This window comes from Chelonoidis abingdonii, chromosome 7 (assembly GCF_003597395.2).
Source record: "Chelonoidis abingdonii isolate Lonesome George chromosome 7, CheloAbing_2.0, whole genome shotgun sequence".
In the NCBI taxonomy this organism is placed as follows: Eukaryota; Metazoa; Chordata; order Testudines; family Testudinidae; genus Chelonoidis; species Chelonoidis abingdonii.
The window spans coordinates 104,524,679-104,544,771 of record NC_133775.1 but is presented as its reverse complement, the minus strand read 5'-3'; the positions used below and the strand labels follow the sequence as shown (position 1 = coordinate 104,544,771).

The 20,093-nt window shown below is 47.0% G+C and overlaps 1 protein-coding gene across 2 annotated transcripts in view; it reads left to right on the top strand.

The window, feature by feature from the left end:
* Window positions 1-272: 272 nt before the first annotated feature.
* CSF1R (colony stimulating factor 1 receptor) overlaps window positions 273-20,093 on the top strand; it is a 31,218-nt gene continuing 11,397 nt past the window's right edge. For both annotated transcript variants that reach the window (XM_032772178.2, XM_032772168.2), the window contains exons 1-10: window positions 273-510; window positions 6,785-7,039; window positions 8,540-8,824; window positions 9,719-9,855; window positions 10,767-10,926; window positions 12,528-12,717; window positions 14,896-15,011; window positions 16,053-16,173; window positions 16,940-17,139; window positions 19,025-19,140. In XM_032772178.2, coding sequence (XP_032628069.1) covers window positions 462-510; window positions 6,785-7,039; window positions 8,540-8,824; window positions 9,719-9,855; window positions 10,767-10,926; window positions 12,528-12,717; window positions 14,896-15,011; window positions 16,053-16,173; window positions 16,940-17,139; window positions 19,025-19,140 — 1,629 coding nt within the window. In that variant the 5' untranslated portion in view covers window positions 273-461. The remainder of the gene's footprint in view (window positions 511-6,784; window positions 7,040-8,539; window positions 8,825-9,718; window positions 9,856-10,766; window positions 10,927-12,527; window positions 12,718-14,895; window positions 15,012-16,052; window positions 16,174-16,939; window positions 17,140-19,024; window positions 19,141-20,093) is intronic.

The window sequence follows — 20,093 nt, the reverse complement described above, 5'->3', positions numbered from 1 at the left end:
TTGGCCTGTCCCTGCAGCTTACACTAGTGCTGTTTTGCATCAAGAATGTTTTCTGTAAAGCTCTGCTTCATGCTGCAGCTTTTCTGACAGTAAATAATTGACCGTCACACACCCAGGAGGAGACATGGGTGGGAAGTGGCTAACCCAGGCCTGTGATGAAGGGTGGGTTTGGGGAAGGGCAAAGCAGTGTGCAGCGTTGTCCTCTGCCATTGGTGACACTGTATAACTCTCTTTAAAAAAATAAATAAATAAATAGAGATTTCCTAACTTGTGGTCAAAAGGAGAAGTTTATCCCGGAGAGCGACAGCAGCAGAGAACAGTTGAAGACGGCTCAGCAGCGCTTCCCAGTCCAGCCGTCTCCATTCTACTCGGGAGGATCCATTGAGCTGAAGAACTTGTTCCTTCACCTGCATCACAGCATACCTGACCTGTGCTGAAGAGGCACCTGCAGCCCAGGGGAGATGGAGCCTGCCATCCTGGTGCTTCTGGTGGCAGCTGGCATCTGGCATGGTAGGTCTGACAGCACCAACTGCACTGAACCAATGTGAGCCCGTGGCAGCTGGAAAGCAGTGGCATGTAGGAGGTGGTTAGAGAGATACTTGCACGTTGGGGAGACTCTGCACAACCCACAGGTAATTGTGCAGAACAGGAGGGACCCCAAGCTCCCTGGTCAGCGTTTGCTCCATTCTTTCTCCAGCAAACTCCCATTAAAGTCACTGGGCCAGATTTTTAAAGCTTTTTAGGACTCTAAAGATGCAGATAGATGCCAAGTGGGGTTTGCAAAAGCACTCGAGCACCTAACGGCTTCAGAAACACCTTTAAAAACCTGGCCCTGAGAGCTCTGCCTGAGTCAGGATGGAACTCAGCAAGGTGCTCTGGGTATGGTGCAAAAAGCATGCAGCCCTGAGCCCAAAAGGGAGCGCAGTGCTCACGATCACACCCCCTGCCAAGCAAGGGGGGCTGAGCTGAAGCGGTAAAGCCCCTCATTCAGCAGACTGTTGCAAGGGGCAACCGCTGCAACGGTGGGAGAGTTAAGAGGCAGCCCCTATGACACAGAGGGAATAGGCAAGGGGTGGTTTGCCTTGCAGACTCATTATGGCTCATTTATAGCACTGGGCACAAGAGAATGACTATGCGCTAAGAGCAACATGCCAACATTATCAGGGATTTACAAGACCATCTGAGGCTCCTAGGACCAAAGGTATTTAGGGGCCTAAAGATGCAGAGAGGCACCAAGTGGAGTTTACAAATCAGGTTACGCACCTAACTCCCTTGACTTTTGTTCTGTCTGTACAGCGCCTCGCATGGGGGTCCCGGTCCCTGACAAGGGGTCCGAGATGCTCTGAGAATCCAGATAATAAATAACAACAAGAGTTAGGCACCTAATGTACTTAGGCAGCTTTGTAAATGCATCTAGGTGCCAATCTGTCTGTATCAATCTGGTCTCTTGTGTCCCAGCTGTTACAGCAAAGAGCTAGGAACCGATAGAACCCCAGGACAGATCTCAGTTAAGCTGTGGGCTTGTTCCAGTAGTAACAGCTGTACCATTGTTTTGAACCTATAGACACACTAAGTGTTATTGGATGAGCATGGACAAGCCTTGGCAGGGTTTTTTTCTTGGGAAGGCTGTGTAAAAAGCAGGATCCTCAGTGAAAATCAGGTGCTGCATCTGAGGGGCGCTTATTCTCAACTCAGTCCCCCTCCGCTCAAGAGCACCAGCAATTCATTGCTACGAGGATGTGGGAGAACCAGCGGATTAGCCTGCCCTGGTTCCTGCAGATGCACTGTAACCTACACAGGGGCTAGGGTATTGCTGTGCTGTGTCAGCTTGTGTTTGAGGGTTGCAGCCCTTTGGTGATGCTGGTGGTGCATATAGATTAGATGCTCTCGTGCCTTATGACCCAGTGTTTCCACCTCCAGCTGTCTAGTGCCACGTTTCTTGCTCCATTATAAACTAATCCCATGGCAGCAACGTCTTTTCCGACAGCTTTTTTTTTACATCTCTTCTCCTTCCCTTTTCTGTCTTGCACCAAGTGGGATCCAGTCAAAGGCTTGTCTAGGAATACTGGGTTTTTTATATCCCTACAACATACCTAAGCCACTTCAGCCTGCTTTCTCCAACCGTTGTGAGTACAGACGAATAAGGGCTTGGCCAAGGGTATTGTTAAGCCTTTCAGTGGAATGGGATGGGAGAGGAATACAGCAAAGTCTGGTCTGTCTAGTCTGATTTGGATGCTATACCCGTTCCATGTCACTATCTCTTTTCAATCCTCCAAGAGAAGCATGCAGGATTCTCCAGCCCAGATTGGACATTTCCAAAATAAAGTATGGAAAGGGGGCCCCTCTGGAAACTGAGTGTTTTCTGGTTTTGCATCTCAAGCAATGGTGACATTGTGGGAGAGGTTCCCTCCCCAGCCCCCTTCCCCTGCTACGCCCACTCCTTTAAGGAATTGTGCAGTTCCTCCATGAAACTGAGCATCTGGTACTGTCCCAGGAAGACGAAATGGCTGGGAACCCTGGGCAGGATGGGGTCTTGGATAATGGGGCTAGGCAGTTACCAGGGAGACACAAGGTTTCCTGGAGCCTACAGAACTCTGTCAAGATCCCCACTGGAAACATGGACACGTTTACAATGTAGAGCCACATTCACGGGGTCCATAGCATTAGGGTTGCTAGGTGTTTCCCTACTGAGTTGCCCCATGAAACCTTTGACACCTGAGTTTTATCACAGTTATTCAGAAATCCCACAGCACCAAGACTCTTGAAGCATCCCAAGGTTTGCGTGCAGCAGCATTATCCCTTCATAAGTCTCCAGTGGGTTGTATTTTGTTTTCTGTCTGAATTTGATTAACCTGTTTCTTGACTCCTTAACTGTTTCTTTTGGCATTGCTGTGTTTCCCCCTGCTAGGTCATGGTACAGTTTCTGGGTCCCAGATATGCTATGTTTCTTTTATAACTTTGGGCCCAGTTCCCAAACGTGGCATCCCTGCCCCCAGATCAAATAGGCAGGCCAAATCCCACACCAGCTGCTCAATTCGCATGCAGGGGCTGGTTGTTTGCATATCCAAGTGTGGGATCTGGACACCCTTTTAAGGCGCCTGTGTTTGAAGATTGGGCTGACCGCTCCAAAGGAGTTAGGCTTCTAACGTCTGTTCATTTCATTGGATGTTCGGAAACTAAATAGAAGTTAGAAGCTTAAGTCCTTCAGAACACTCAGCCCTGAGTGTTTGACTCCTTGCATGCTGGGATGTGTTTACCAAGGGTCTACACCATTTTCCAGGGGGTCCTAACAAAGGCAAGGAGTGCCACTTCACTGGGCATCCCCACAGGACACTGAGGGATGGAATGTGGCTATGCTCCAGTAGGAACACAGATGTAAGGTTATTCCTGATTCTGGAGGCTTCCTGGCTATTAGAATAATATGGACTGGACAGCTGGGTTGTGTGTGAGAAAGACTGGGCACTGAAGGATGCTGCTGTTGACTCTGGTTAGTTAGTGCCTTGGGAATTGCATCTAATGCAGGACACTGAGCCACGAGGCCCCATGCCGTTTCAATTTCCAACATATGGTTTAAGTCCTGCTGACCTCTGTGTGAGCCTGGGGGATGGCCCTGGGCCTCCATCCATTCTCAGGCTGGAACCTCCCTGGATACCAGCATCTGCCTCTGAGCTTACAGTCCCCAGGAAAATAAGTTTCAAAAAGAACAAGCAGCTCTGGCCAGATGAAGGGGTCTGGCTAATTGTCATGGCTGGGATAGTAGAGGGGGATGGGCCTCATCCTGCAACTGGAGGTCATTGTTACACAACCGTGGTGTGGTGAAGCCAATGGCCAGCAGTTACCGACAACAATGAGGAAGTTGGTGGATGACACTCTCTAGCTTCGTGTGAGATTGCATTCTGGTCAGCGGGAGAACAGAAGCCTGAGCCAGAGCTCCTGCCACGTTACTGAGGAGAGGGAGGGGCCTGATTTACTGTCCTAATGCGTCTCACCAGCAACTCCGCTCACACTCGGGTACTGGCCCTGATGCAGGCCTTATCTGCTTTAATCAAAGCTAGCTCAGGTATGTCTACATGTGCTGTGATCACACCTCCCCACTGCAGTGTAGACATTTCCTTAATACTAATGGCCAATGCTAAGTTTACCAAGCAAACCTATTAGGTGATACAGAGACAACAAGGCACACTGATGGCTGGACAAGAAACCAACATACGAGCAGATCCACTCCCATACCCTCATACAGAGCTCTAGCGCAGAAGGGAGCAGGAAACTGTAGCTATATGGAAAATATGGTTTCAAAAGGATTGTAAGATATTTCCTTTTCTGCTTGGGAATAAATGGGTTTTTTTCCTGTTTCTGTAAGAAGTCAAAAAACAGCAAGAAAAAATTCAAGAGGAAGAAATGTCAAATATTCCATATCTCGTCCTTTCTGATTTCTCATACGTGTAGCTCTGTTGGAGTCTGTTCGTTGAGTTCCTGTTGAGTTAGACTACGTCTACACTAAGAGCACTTTGCCAGTATAGGAAGGGTTTTTTTTAACTTGAGTGTATGTTCCTTTAAGATCTGGAGAAGGGGTTAGTGTCTGAGGAAAAGCAGAAGTGGGAGAATAGTCGGCTCCTGGAATGGGCTTGCTGTGTATTGGGGGGGAAGTCAACCCCCCCAGAGCACAGATAGCCATTTGCAATGTGTTTCCTGTCCCCTGAAAGAAAACCTGTCATAAGGGTGTTGTTGCAGCTTTTTCCCCATAAGGCACTGATTCATTTTTCACTTCCTCCATCTCCATAAATACAGGCAGTGACTAAAAGAACTCGCTGACAAGACAAAAATAATGTGTTTCTCTCTGACAGCAATGGTTGAAGGAGGTTCCAGGTTCCCTTTTACTCAAACTGATGAAGGAGTTAGTTCCACAATGTCTCTTAAAGGCAAATAGGGCAACTCAAATTCAGGCCTGGAGTCTGACCCATTGCAAAATGGTGATCATGAGGCTAGGACAGGGGTCGGCAACCTTTCAGAAGCAGTGTGCTGAGTCTTCATTTATTCACTCTAATTTAAGGTTTTGCCTGCCAGTAATACATTTTAATGTTTTTAGAAGGTCTCTTTCTACAAGTCTATAATATATATAACTAAACTATTGTTGTATGTAAAGTAAATAAGGTTTTTAAAATGTTTAAGAAGCTTCATTTAAAATTAAATTAAAACGCAGATCTTATCAGTTTAGTGCAATGGTTCTTAACCTGGGGTGCACACACCCCCTGGGGGGGGCGAGACAGAGGTGATTTTTTAGAAGGTAAATCATCGAAAACACAAATTAAGCATAGGCACGTAAGTACAATGACTTTGTTTAATCAAACCTATGTATTTATTAACATTATACATTTAACGATTACTGTAATATACAGTTTTCAACTTTTTAAGCTAATTGTAGTGTAATTTTTTATAAGAGGCGCGAGAACATATTTTGAGAACTCCAGACGATCAGCGAGCTGAGCAGGGCCAGGTGTAGTGTGTTAAATTTCTTCCCGTAGGAATGTGCTACTTATGGTGCACTACTATGCTGCTAGTCCTGGTGCTCCGCAAGTAGCACATTGCTATAGGGAGAAATTTAATGCAGCAGGCTGAGCCGCTCAGCCCACCGCTGGTCTGGGGATCCGTCTGCTGGCTTCTGCCAGCCGGGGTCCTGGCCGCTGATCCCACTCAGCCTGCTGCTGGTCTGGGGTTCCATTCACCCAGGTCGGCAGCGGGCTGAGCAGGGGCAGTGGCTGGGACCCCAGCTGGCAGCAGTGTGCCAGTAAAAATCAGCTCGTGTGCTGCCTTTGGCACGTGTGCCACAGGTTGCCGACCCCTGTGCTAGGAGATCATGTGGCCCAGTGCATAAGTGCAAGACTGTGAGTTAGGAGGACTGGGTTCCATCACTGGCCCTGCCAATCACTCACTGTTTGGCCTTGGCTAAGTCATTTAACTGCTCTGTGCCTCAGTTTCCCCATCTGTAAAATGGGAATACTACTACTTCCCTTTATACAATTCTTTGAGTACTAAGGATAAAGTTCTATCAGATCTGGATAGTTATCTGGCCTCTATAACCATAGTATTTGAGTAGTTATATAGGTACTATGTATGATTTTGTAATTTTCAAAATCCACTGCTCCGCCACCAAGAAATTAGCTTCCCCAAAAGTTTTTGATACAAAATCAGTGCTTTGAACTCTTTCAGTTGGCTCTGCACAAAATAGTTTGGCACATTTCTTTCCTGTTCTGTTCTGATGTTAGCACTTATGTAGTACACAGACAGAAGTAAACAGAAGAAAATTGCATTAATTGCTGCTGGATTAAAAATATAGGAGTAGGATTATGTCCCAACACAATTTGCATCATGTGCTTACAGCTCCACAGTGAAATTTACAGCCAAATAAATCCTGATCTATAGGAAAATAACAACTTCTAAGACAGTAAAACAAAGAAACTCCGGAGACTGGATTAATCAGCGCAAAAGAATGGATTTCGCCACCTAAGGCTCTGAATGTTCTGACATCAAATACTCCTCCTAGTCTAAAATTCAGGCCATCGGAGAAGTAATTAAAATAAAAAGCCCAGCCAAACAAATCAGCCTAGAATCTCTGCTATGTGTATGAAATGAACCAAAACTCCAGTTCTGGCCAGCCAGCCCAGTCTTTATGACAATTCTTCCTTGTGCCCTTGCTAAGATATTCCCTGCAAGGTGAGATGAGATCTCACCAGTTTATCTGTACTGCACGTGGGTTGCTCACCCATCCTCTCTTTCTTGTTTGCAGGCTCGGCATCTCTGACACTCGACCCTAATGTCACGGCCATGATTGTGAACAAGGGAGCCCCTGTGAACTTGCACTGCTCTGGGGATTTCAGCGTGGAATGGGTCAGCACAAGACACAATATGATCGTGTACTCCACTGGCACTACCAGCACTCTCAGTATTACCAGTGCCAGTTACAGGGACACTGGCACCTATCAGTGCGCTTATACCAACAGCAGTGACATGGAGCGAGCATCCGTCCATCTCTTTGTGAGAGGTAGCTAATGCCATTCCTTCACGTACTGTCACACTCGTTTAAGGGTTGTCTGCAAAGGATAGTTTTACCTGTTACACTGATATAATTATAGCAATACCAATACCGTTATACCAGTATAACCCCCTCCCCCCACTGTGGGCGCTCTTATTCCCCCTTAAGGAGACAGTGTGGCCTCATGGATAAAGCACTAGCCTGGGCCTCAGAAGGCCTGGAGTCAATATTCCTGGCCTCCCACTGGTTTGCTAGATGAGCTGGGCAAGTCACGTCACTGCTCTGTGCCTCAGATTTCCCTTCTGTAAAATGGGGATCATGTAGGGTGACCAGACAGCAAATGTGAAAAATCGGGACAGAGGGTGGGGGGTAATAGGAGCTATACAAGAAAAAGACCCAAAAATCAGGACTGTCCCTATAAAATTGGGACATCTGGTCATCCTAGGATCATGATACTGCTTTCCTTTGTAAAGTGCCTAGAGATCTGTGGATGAAAAACGCTATATAAGAGCTGGGTATTCCAGATAAGAGCTACTCCAGGATTAAAGTGGCTTTCTTTTTTCGTTTTGCTTAAACCCCTTCCAAAACAGCATAAGCTAAACCGGAAGGTTCTCTTATGCCAGAGCATATACTGGAGAGACCTCGCTGGGACCTAGACCAATATAATATGTGTTTAAATTCACACCTTATATCATTATAACGTTCTCGTGTAGGCAGGCTTTGCTTACTGCTTCTAGTATATTCCTCTAGTGCAGCGTTTCTCAACTGTTTTGGTATTGGGGACCAGTTTGCTGCCTTCCTAAACTGTGTCAGGGGAAATCTCAGGGACCAGCACTGGTCTTTGGATCAGTTGTTAAGAAACGTTGTCTAGTGCACATATTGGGGACTGTCACTTGGCTTCTGCTGAATATACACTGCCAGGCATAAGGTTTGCTATCTGGGGGGCTGTGATGACGGCATGGACAGAAATTTACGGTGGACTGTGAGCCACGGTGCTCTGCTCCCACCATTCTGTGAAGGCAGGCAGCAGATCACCCCCTCCTGTAATATTGTGCCTGTGAAATGGTTGTCCTCATGGTTTCAAAAAAAGGGCTTACCAATGTGATTAATGGAAACCTCATTAGCCAATCAGCTCGCATCTTCAAGCTTAGCCTTTTTATTAATAAAACTGGCAGCCCCAGTTGAAAGTAATTTTCACTGAGTGCCTGGTGCTCCTCTAACTGTCCCTCTCAGTCTCTGTGTCACACACACCATCATACCTGTACTTGTGCTACAAATTATGTCCCTTCTCCTTAGGTATCATAGGCTGCCCCTGTCGTGCCGAATGAGCTGTAAAGAACTAATGAGCCATAGAGTTATCAATAGGAGCAGGCCTTTCAGTGCTATAGCAGTTTAATGCAAGGCAGACAGAAAGCTGAACCTACACTGAAGTGTACCTGCTGGAAACCCATCCCAAGTGTATGCGCTTTGCTTGATTTCGCTCTCTGGCTTGTCTTATTCCATTGATAGATCCCGAGAAGGTGTGGTATGTCCATAGCATCAGTGTCAGAGTAAGCGAAGGCCGTGATGCACAGCTGCCATGTCTGATCACTGACCCAGAGTATGGGTCTAACATTACCCTGCTGAAGGATGATAATTCTCCAGTCTTACCAGGGACCGAGTTTTCTTTCAGCCCTCGGGATGGAGTAACCATATACAATGTGAAGCAAGCTCATAAAGGATATTACAGGTGTGGGGCCCTGATCAATGGAAAAGTGGAGAGGTCATCGAAAATCCGACTGATTGTTCTGAAAGGTAAAGGGTTGGGTTTCTGATCACTCTTCCAGCAGTGCCTTGGGGAGGCAGCTATTGTTAACTCTGCCAGGAGCAGGTCTGGGGGAGCTCGTTTGGGGAAAGGTCAGACAAGTTAGAGATGGAAATGACCTACCGGGCCACGGAGACTGGAATTTTCAAAGGAGCCTAATGGAGTTAGGTGAACAGTTCCCACTGAAATTCAATGGGATTTGGTCACCTAATCCCCATAGACACCTTTATAAAGCAGAGCCCAAGTCCATCCCTCTACCAGTGCTGGATTGTTTCTGACTGTGTATTGCCAGGACTTTGTCCAGTCTAGTTTCAAAAGTTCCCATTGATGGGGTTCCCTGGGAAGCTGTTCCACAGCCTGACAGGACCCTTTTCTCTGTACTCTGTTTAGCACTGATGTCCTATTGGATAGTCCCATGTACACTGCTGTTACTACATGAATAATTCATTTTATCGATGGATTCCTATTAATGCTGATAATACCCCTGGAACCTTGTTCCTCCACCTCCTCCTGTTTGCATCATGCTGATGCTTGCACATGCATCCAGCAGCCGGAAGGAAAATCTGTTCTTCCTACTGGCACACTGCAAATCCTGAGGCCTTGGTGCAGTTGTCTTGCAGATCAGCAAACTGGCAGATGGGACAGGGATTCCTTATCCTTTGAGCCTTTTGAGCCACCTCGTGGTGATGGGCCCGCCCTGAAAGTGGTAGTGCTGGGAGGAGAGAGGATGATGGTGGTGGTGAAGACGGTGGCAATGATGGGTGAAGGGATTAAAGTGGATGGCGGCAAGAGCTAAGCAGCCAAGTCCTTGGGGATTCTTCAAGGATGTAGAGGCCTTTAAGCCCTCCTGTAATTAATCCTTGCCCCTCTCTGCCTTTGTTTAGAAACAGTAAATCCGCTCTCAGTCACGGTGGAGCAAAAAGACCATGTGCGAATACAGGGGGAAAGTTTCCAGATCACCTGCAATTTAATGTCTCCTTCCTACAAGTACAACATCAAGTGGATCCATCCGGCTCAGAATGTAAGTCGTTTTCCTCTGTTTGTAGGGAGAATGTGATCTCTCTGGAAAATGGGGAGGGACAAGCTGACCAGAGTCATTTCTGACTCTCAGAGCCTTCCATATGGTAGCAGCTGGCAGGAGCACAGTACTGAAGCTCATGATTAGACTGTGTATTGTACACAAACGCAGGAGACCGAAACACAGCCATCCTTTCTCTCTCTCTTTTGTTGCGGTGACAGTTTACAAAGGGTTAAGAGACACTTGCATACATTCTTGGTGGCTCACTGTACTAGAGAATGAAATGGGGGTTGCTTTATCGGGGTTCACTGAACATGAACTGCAGTGCCTGCAAAATGACATGTAAACCCCAGTTCTCCCAGCCAGGCTTGCCCAAGTAACCCCATCAAATCCTATCTTGTAAAACAACAAACACGCTCAATGCGTACACACTCCTCTAGAGAAGGGGAGAGCGAGGGAGATGTTCTTGTGTTGACCGTAATACATTATGGGTTGATTTTAATACTTTTCATACATAGATAAAACTTTGATGGGTGCATTTTAAAAACCTAGATTAGATTAGATAAAATAGTAGTTCCTGTTTTAGAGTTGTTAATGTCTCAGTGTAGGCAATGATACAGTATCAGCATACAAAATATAGCAGGCTGTTCAGATAATGCAATGTAACTATAGCTCATAATCAAAACGTTGACAATGATGAAAAAGAAATCTATATGCCTGTCTATGCTACAAGTATCTGCACTGATGACTTCAATTAACTGTATCTGTTTGTCTCCACTTGTCTGCATTTTAGCCATATAAATTCTCAGACGAGGTCTAGTAGGGTAGAAAACGAGATGAAGGGCACAGTAATCACTAATCCTGACTTTTGTTCCAAAACAAATCAGTCTAACATCCCTTCCCTATGGCTGCAGGTCACCATCACAACCAACACCACCTTTGAACAAGAGGTCTATTACGTTTCCATCACCCTATACATTCCAGCGGTGACAATAGGAGACAGTGGGCAATACAGTTGTGTAGCAAACAATTCTGTGGGATCCAGTAATTCTTCAACTGTGCTCCAGGTTGTAGGTGAGCAATTCCTGAATGGGCAAGAAAAGTGACATCATGAAATGTGTGCGCATGTGCACACACTCACAATTTCATCTCCCTTATTCATTTGTATCTAAGACCACAATCTCATCCCTACATTGGTTTCCCAATGGAGACTCCCTGATTAGACCCACATGGTTCAATCCCAGAACTCTACAGTGGATAGAAAAGGGAAGTCTAGGTGTCTTGAGGGAAAGGGGCAGGTGCCATTATCCAGTTAGTGATCTGGTCGCTGGTGCAGTCAGATGCAAAGCCAGAGAAGATCTTCTCTTTTTCTACAAATTTAATAAACAGCCTCTAAAAAAATTCATTGGACAGAGTCACCTCAGAGGCCATTGAAACAAAAGCTGACTGCGTGTCCCACACTAGGAGAGGGTGGATCTGTGCCCCCTTCAGGGGCGACTCCAGACTCCAGCATGCTAAGCATGTCCTTGGGGCAGCAAGCTGCGGGGGGCGCTCTGCCGGCACCACGAGGGCGGCAGGTTGGCTGCCTCCGATGGCTTGCCTGCGGAGGGTTCGCTGGTCCTGTGGCTTCAGTGGACCTCCCACGGGAGGTCCGCGGGACCAGCAGACCTCCGCAGGAAAACCGCTGGAGGCAGCCTACCTGCCGTGCTTGGAGCGGCAAAATCCCTAAAGCCGCCCCTGGCCCCCTTCCAGTGGCGGATCCACAGAAAAGAATAAAACTCTAATGTAGATGCAAGTTGAAAGAGCTACTTCTGCAGTTCAAAAAGAGGCAGCTCATCCTTTTAGCTCTGAAGCTCCTGGGTTCAAATTAGCTGATGACCAAGGCAGAGGTTTGCAGCGCGCTGCTGGGGAAAGGAGAGCTCAGATCTAAATAAGCTCCCCAGACAAGCAGAGACCAGGGGCTTGGCACAAGTGACGGACTGGACTCCTGGGGGATGCACAGGTGATCTAGCTTAGCCACATCACTCTTTAGCATAGCTGACTCAGCCAGTGCGTTCAGCTCCTCCCCATTACCAGCTATCCCATCACTTAATCAGTTAACTTCAAGTCCTTGTCATATCAGCTGTTCCCTCCACTAGCTGGGTATGGCTCACACTTTATAGTAGTTCTATTTATAAAGTGTTAATGGATGGTTCATAGATGCTGTACGCTTGTTGCAGACATGAGTAGTGTAGGTCACACATGGTTATAAGAACACCAGCAGACAGTGTTAAAGATACTTATAAGCCATGGTTATGCAACCAATTAACCTGCTGGACTCTAACAATCTCTAGCAATTGATTTGCCATCTATTAACCCTTTATAAATGGAACCTTAATATGAAGTGTTACCTGGGTACGCCCCAGCCTCTGAGAGTAGCTGAAAGACCATCAGGAAAAGACAGCATTGCACTGAGAGAGTGTAATTTCATTGTCCGCATCAGGCTGAGCTGGATCCCACCAGGAACTGGGGTCAGCAAAGACTTCTCTGCGCCCAAGCCAGTCTTGGTGTAAAGGCAGGCAACTATGGAGATCAGTGGAGATGGGCTGAATGCGGGCTATGCCAGGGCTAAATGTGGAAGACCTTTGTCCTTCGCAGACACACCCACTGATTATCTTTGCCCTTTTGTCCCTCAGAGAGAGGTTATGTACGTCTGTTGCCCATACAGAACAGCAGCCACGAAGTAAAGTTGGGAGGAAATCTGGAACTGCGGGTCTTGATTGAGGCTTACCCTAGACTTAGCAACTGGAGTTGGACACATGAGAATCTTTCCCAGCACTCTGTGAGCACCCGACTCAACGACAAAATGGTCCCTGGTAACAACAGGTAGAGTATCTCCTCTCGCCTTTGTGCGCATCAGCAGAGTATTTTCAACACTGCCAGCTGGATCCTTTCCATTGGGAACAGGGTCCCCTACAGCAGACCCCTTCTAGGGGGGATTGTCTGGTAGAAAATTATTCAGCTTAAAGGGGAAAGGGGACTATCCTCCCTTATCCAGGGAGCAAAGCAGCCTTTCCTAGCACGGCACCACAGGGGAAGTCCCCATCACACTCATGGGCATTTGCTACTGTCGTTCATATTTGTTCATTTTTTGGTTGGGAGGCAAAGAAAATGCAAATGTGGGCTGAGGACAGAATGGCTTCTCTCAATCCAAAAAGACACTGCGATAAAGACAGCCATGTCTTTGTAATTCCCATGGGATGTGATGGGGTGGAGGCAGCCATACGCCTGCGTGTCTCCTATTGCATCAGCCCCTTCCGTTACCAGGGGCTGAATATCACAGATCCACACTCAGTCCACCACCCAGAGCAACAGCCCCTCTCCTCCACTGTGGTCCCAGCTGAATCCAGCTGAGACCGAATTCCCTAAGTGGCCTCTCCCATGTCCACTTGCACTTCAGCTCCACCTGCTGACTTCACCAGCGGCCATGGAGCCACTCACACAGGCTGGGGGATGTTGGCCAATGCTGGAGGCAGGTCATAGGCAGATGAGATGTGACCAGAAGCCATAGGCAAAGAGCTGGCTGGGACCTCACATGTGTCACTACACGCAGTGCCCCACAAATCCTGGAGCCGACCCAGACCACAATAGCACATTTAAAGAACAGAACCTTCTGTTAGTTGGGAAAAACTGGCTATTTCCCCTTTTGTTTCTCAGAAACAATTACCCACCGGACTAGGAACTGGAGCATTGAACTACAGAAAGAGCCTTCTGTCACTCAGAGTCAGGGTTCTAAAGGGCTGTATTGGGGTTCAGGAGCACTAATGGGATGGGATAGATGGTGGGGCAAGTTGAGTAATCAGGGGAAAGTCCATCTTTTCAAAATCTATGTGGCTGGCCATTCCCGGTCCTTCTCAGTTACAAACTGGAGACTGACTGTCTCCAGTGTCTGAGTTCTCTCTTCCACTGGGGAGGGCGTACTGTAACCTCTCCGGAGTTTGCTGCCTTCCAAAGCACTTTGTTGGGTCAGCACTATAGATAGCAAGGGAAATAGGGGAACATCACATGGGAAGCACGCTGCTCACTTCATCTCCTGCTCCAGCCAGGGGGATGGTAAGAAGATATCGTTATGGAGGGTGTGGAGAGAAAAGTGTTCCCAACTTCTCCCCACACACATAGGGATTATAATAATGACCATCTCTCTGGGCTCAATCAAGTCATGTTTGCAAGGCCCTTTAAGATCCTTGACAGAAGGTGCTACTATAAAAGTATCTTGCAAACTTGAATTGATTGAGTCCAGAGAAGCGGTCATATTGTAATCTCCATTTCACAGACGGAGAACCTGTTGCCGAGAGGCTAAGTGACTTGTTTATGGTCACAGAGAAAGTCAGTGGCAGAGCTAGGAACAGAACCAGAGTCCGAACTTTCAGTCTTTTGCTTTAGCCACTGGACTTTAACCTGTGTGGGTTGGCAATCCAGAACTGCCAATGATATTACGTGGCAGCTGTTTACCGATTCCCGGTGCCTTTCATGTAACTGTTTACATCACAAGATGCATTCAAGGTCAGTGGAAGATGCATGTGCTTATCCCTTTGAAAATCAGGCCTGGAGAGGGGAAAGTGTTCATAGCACTCCAAGGCCGGCACAGCACAGGAGCAGGTGTCTAGTCCAGGCTCCTGGATCAAGGCAGGGACAGAAACTCCTGTGGATATGATGTTGGAGAGCCCTCCTGCAGGTCTGTAGAGGCCAGCCAGCTGAAGATCGAAGTCTCCATAGCACTCTCCAAACAGAACAGAGAGTAACGCTGCTGTCCTGGCCGAAATCCTCGCTCTCAGAAAAACAGGTCTCCTGTCCACGGGGAAGATTTTCATTGCCTTTCACAGGGAGGTGAAGTAGCTAACTGCTATTGGTGCCACTGAAAGGCTCGATGTGGATTATTTCTAGGAACACACTGGCAGCTGGAAATGTGCATGCAGTGGTTGCAGCAGCACTGCGCAGCATTGAGAGACCTGATTGTTTTTTTATATGCAGCTTCCTTCAGTTACTTTTATTCTCTCGGGACAGGTACAACACCACGCTCTCCCTGAACCGGCTGAAAGAAGATGAAAGGGGACTGTATACATTCTATGCTGCGAATGATGCGGCCAATGCATCCGTGACCTTCAGCATCACCCTGAAATGTAAGTGGCCTGCTCTGTGCTGCTTCTGCCATGCCACCAAATCTGCGAGACAGCAGATGGAAACCACACAGCAGCCAACAGGCTAGTGGATAGCAAGGGGGTGAGCGGAGATGGTTCTTGCTCTTCCTGCCAGCAAACGAGGAGCTTACAAACTTAGTTCCAGGAAGGCAGCTGTCACAGGAACAATCAAAGCAGCCACAGAGAACATCAAAGCTCCCTAGTACTGCCTCACTTATGCGGGTGGGGTGGTGCACTCGGGAGAGTGATGGTAACAATTGCCAGAGTGGCTCTCTCACAGTAATCATGGTGTTTTTCAACCCTGGCTGTCCAGGTCCTTTACAATGGTGGGTCATTTGTCCCTGTGTCACAGCCAGAAGTTCCAATGTACAGTGAGGGTAATATGGCAGAGTCGGCATATAGGGACGGTGTTAAGCTTCCTACGGTACTGTATTTGGTGGATTACCCACAAGTAAATGATGACAAATATATCATTATATATCTACATTAAATACCAGCACTCACTGTACAGATCTTCCTACATTCATTACTGTATTCAAACCACAGCGTTGTTACGAATTCCAACTTAGCAGAGGTGAATTTATCCAATGGTACTGCAGGGTCTCTGGATAGGCAGGGTTGCTGTAGCTATGCTGGTCCCAGGATATTAGAGAGACAAAGGAGGTGAGGCAATATCTTTTATTGGGCCAACTTCTGCTGGTTAGAGAGACAAGCTCTGTGTGGCTGGAAAGCTTCTCTCTCACCAGGAGAAGCTGGTCCAGTAAAAGATATTAGCTCCCTGATCTTGTTCTCTGGGTAGACAGATTACCAAGATACAACGCAGGGAAGGGGCAGCGCAGAACCTGGATCCTGAAGACCAGACCAAGACGTCAAAGGGAGCTCTTACAGTACCCCCTTTCCTCCAAACACATAACATTGCCCCTGCCATTTTGACACTGCACATAAATAAGTGGGATTGAAATGTAGAGAGAGCTGTGTTCATATGACTTCCGTACCTAACACTCCTTTGCATTCCCTATTCAGTCCTGCCTGAGATCCATCATGTTGGGACGGTATTCAATAACTCAACGAGCCTTCACTGTACAGCCAGTGGTTATCCTGCTCCACATATTGAGTGGTATCAGTGCCCTGGGCATGCAGACAGGTGAGAAACATCAGAGAGGCCTGGAGAGCCTTCCATTGTGCAATGCACCCAATCGCAATCCCAGGGCTCACCGCTTCCTTCCCTGCCTCTGCAGTAGGAACCCAAGATTCCCCGTAGATGTCATCTGTATTTGCTAAACTGCTTGGCACAGACTAGCAAAAGATACATGACAATATATCGGAGTTCTGTCCAATATAACAGAGAATTCTTTTGCTATTTAAAATAGATGTTTATAGATTTCAGCGTCTGTCACTGGGTGCCTTTCCAACACTAGAAGGTGATGGGTCCCAGTTCCTAATAGCAGTGTCTAGAATCCCCTCTAAAACATGCTTGCTGAGGGGGGAGACCTGCTTAATGTGCTATTGCCCCAAAATCCAGCCCTGGTGCATCATTTGGGAAGAGACGTAAATGAGGAGCCATTCCCCAGTCATGAGGCTGCTAGGGAAGGAGATCGTTGGCACAATCAAGCTGATGCAGCCCATGCAATGAGCAGGATTGGGGCCAGTTTTTCCATTCACGTGCAAGGGCCCTGCTTTGCTGACCATCTCTATCACCTGTATGCCAGGGGTAAGAGGGCAGTGTGGTGCCACCACTGAAATTACTTCCTTAGACAGGTCTATTCTCTCTGAAGTTGGAGGGGCAACAAGGAGCATTGTGACCGCAGACCTCTTGTCTAGCCCTCTGTGATGAGGTAGCAATAGATTCCATTTGTAGTCAGGCGTGTTCCATGGAAATGTTTTCTCTCCCCTGCTTGGTGTTTCTGCAGATGTGACCAGGGAAGATGTGTTTCTGCAGCTGTGTCCAGACTGATTTGGAATGACACCAACCCATGGGTCATAAGCAAATTGCCCTTTGGAAAGGTGGAAGTAGAGAGCATCCTTCAGATTAAAGAGTTTGAATACAATGTTACCTTTTGCTGCTGGGCCATTAACAGCGAGGGGAATGACTCACAGATGCATAACACAGGTGAGATAAATCAGAGCATTTATTATTTATAGATCATTAATCAATTTAATCCAGACCTCAATTAAAGATGGCTATAGGCCATTGGGGATCCAATCTTTCTGTACATACACGTCAAATGCCCCACTAACTGCTCTTGCTGAGTTCCTTAAGAAGGCAATCAGATCAATCCTAATTTGAAGGAATTAAGTATGTCTCTTCTCCCCCCTGCCCTTCCCCCGCTAATCCCTGATAACATATTGCTAAGGAGGACTTCAGTTTTCATTTCTTGCATCCGTGAGGACATCATTGGTGACCTGGATAATTTGGGTTTGAATCCTCTGGAGGCTGGAGGGGATGATGGGTAAATCTTTAGTGCAGTGCCAGGGGTTTTAGCCATAGAACTCCTTAGAACATCAATAGGAGATGCATGACTAATTCCTGAAATTACACCCAAAAAAGCATACCTGTCAGCATAAATTCAAACCTAATGAAATCAAGAAGAAAATATCATCATCTTGGATTACCTGGCCTTCTCTTGGTCCTAAGTGGCTCTTTTGGTGAAAAGACACGTCTTCGAGTTTAATCTAATCCATTCATACTGGCATTTCCAAATACTGGCATTTCCTTGGGGGAAATTTCATTTCCAACCCCATAGCATTATAGGTATGTTGGTAAATCCTGGATTTCTAAGGGTTGGTCTTGCTGCACTGCATGTTGTTCTCCTGACCCTGTGAAATCTGAGAGAGAAGGTAATGCACTAGGATAATTATCCCCTACATAAGGTACTATCATATAGAGACCCAGAGATTTCATCTCAAGACTTTTATTGCTACAAACATAGACTACTCACTTAGCTAAGCAAGCAAGGCCAATGACAAAAGAAATTTGTATCGGCACGTCCAATTCCAGTAGAGGGCATCAACACACGCACAGCTCAGACCGAAAAATGTGCCAAACCACTCATTTTCATGTTCAAAGCCATATCCTTTTTCTCAGGTATTTATATGGATTTGCTAACTTAATCCAGAGTGAAACTTCGCTTTGCAGGCTGCTGAGCGTGGAGAGGACAGTGAAACATCCCATCTTAGACATCCCCCAAAATGGCCATTGTTCATCAGAAGGACCTGCTTTTAGTTGTTACATTTATAAGTAAAGTACTGACAAAGATCAAATGCATAATAGCCGCCTGTTTCCTACCACAGTGAGAATTTTTTGTCCACCCCTTAGTGCATATGAACCATGTTAGCACTGGGGTAGTCTCACACAACAAGATGCTTGAGATGTAGATGGTAAGGTGGAGGTTAGTTATATTTCCTGGGTTTATTAGGACAGTTGGTTCTACTAGAACTGTGTGACTGTTCTGTTCCTCCACTAGTGCTTACTGTAACATAAGGGACATGCATCTGCTGGTGCTGATATCCCACATGCAGGCCAGGACAGAGGTATATGCGAATGGAAGCACTAGACAACATTCTGTATGGAACAGACCTGCGTTGGTCCTGGGCAGATGGACTAATAGGCTCCTTTTATTGTTAATCATTCTGGGTCAAATCCTGAGGTCTTCACTCAAAAGGATTTTACTCTGTCCCTTATTCTGGCACATTCTCACTGAATATGGGTCTCAGGTACTGTCCGTGTATTATGAAGGGTTGGGTGGTTTGTGTTATTCATCCCTGGTTTTAGTATATACTTTGTAGTACAATATCTTTTATTTTGAAAAATTAAGACCTCCCTCCCCTGACTCCTTTGGGGGCAGCACATCAGCTCTGGGGCCACCTCCATGTAATTAGGTACAGGGGGATTCTAGAGCAAATAGCTGGTTGAGTAAAATGCTAGCATGGATGATGCTCTAGTGAAATAAACACTTGAATGGCTGGTTCTCACCGTCTTTCTTTTGTTTCTCTAGAAAAAATCCGGATGCTCCCAAATGAGCTCTTCAACCCCATTCTCTCCACCCCTTTAGGAATATTGGTCGTGTTTCTCCTGCTGCTGCTCCTCTTCCTGCTGTACAAATATAATCAGGTCAGACTCTGATTCCTGTTCTCTGGAGAGAGAGGACTGTCACGCATGCATAAATGTCCGTATACACAGCACTGCCCCTACCCAGCGATTCAGCCAGTGGGTTCACCACAATGGCCCAGAGCCTCAAAAACATTTAGGCTCCTTTAACTTCTACTCCAAGCCATGGAAGTTAAGAGCCTGAGGATCTGTGCCAATGAGTTGACATCTCACTGAAGCTCCATTGGCTCTTAGCTGGGATACTGTAAGATCTGAGAATGATCACCAGTCCCTGAGCCCATTGCTCTTGCCCTGGGCTCTGACATGAGGGCAATGGAAAAGGGAATTGAGGGCTCATCTTCTATTTGACGTTATTTTCCTCTATTAATTTGGAGGGGGGAAATAACAAGCTGGGCTGCGCCTGCCCCTGCCTGGGGGATAAAGCAAAGGGGAAGAGTACAAGAAGTATCCCCCACAATGATTTGCACCCACGCTGGGCACACTCTCAGTAGGGATCATTAGCCCTGGATCTGGCAAACACCAGTGGTTGTATCAGCCTGTTGGAAGGGGGCAGGGTGAGGATGGGGCTATAGATGAGCACAGCAGGCAAAGGCTATGCCCACTTAAAGGGAGGCAGATCTGCCCTTCTGATGCACACTGATCTAGAACCCCAGGAGGAATTCTAACTCTGTGCCTGCCTCAAGGCCCCTCCCCCCCCCCCCAAGAATGTGGCTTCAACCTGACCTCTCATTAGTCACTCAATACCAGTGGAAGTCTGATGCAAACCCCCAAAAGCCCAGCCATGAATTGTACAGGCTTGTGGCACAGATTGGTGAGCCAGTGAAAGATGTTACTCAGAGCACTGGGCAAAGGTGCTAGCTCCTGCGTCTCTGAACTGTCACATGTGAACTGTAAGAGTATTTTGCATGGGTCAGCTGAGGGCAAAACTTTGCCTTATCAACCAGAGTTTTGCAATT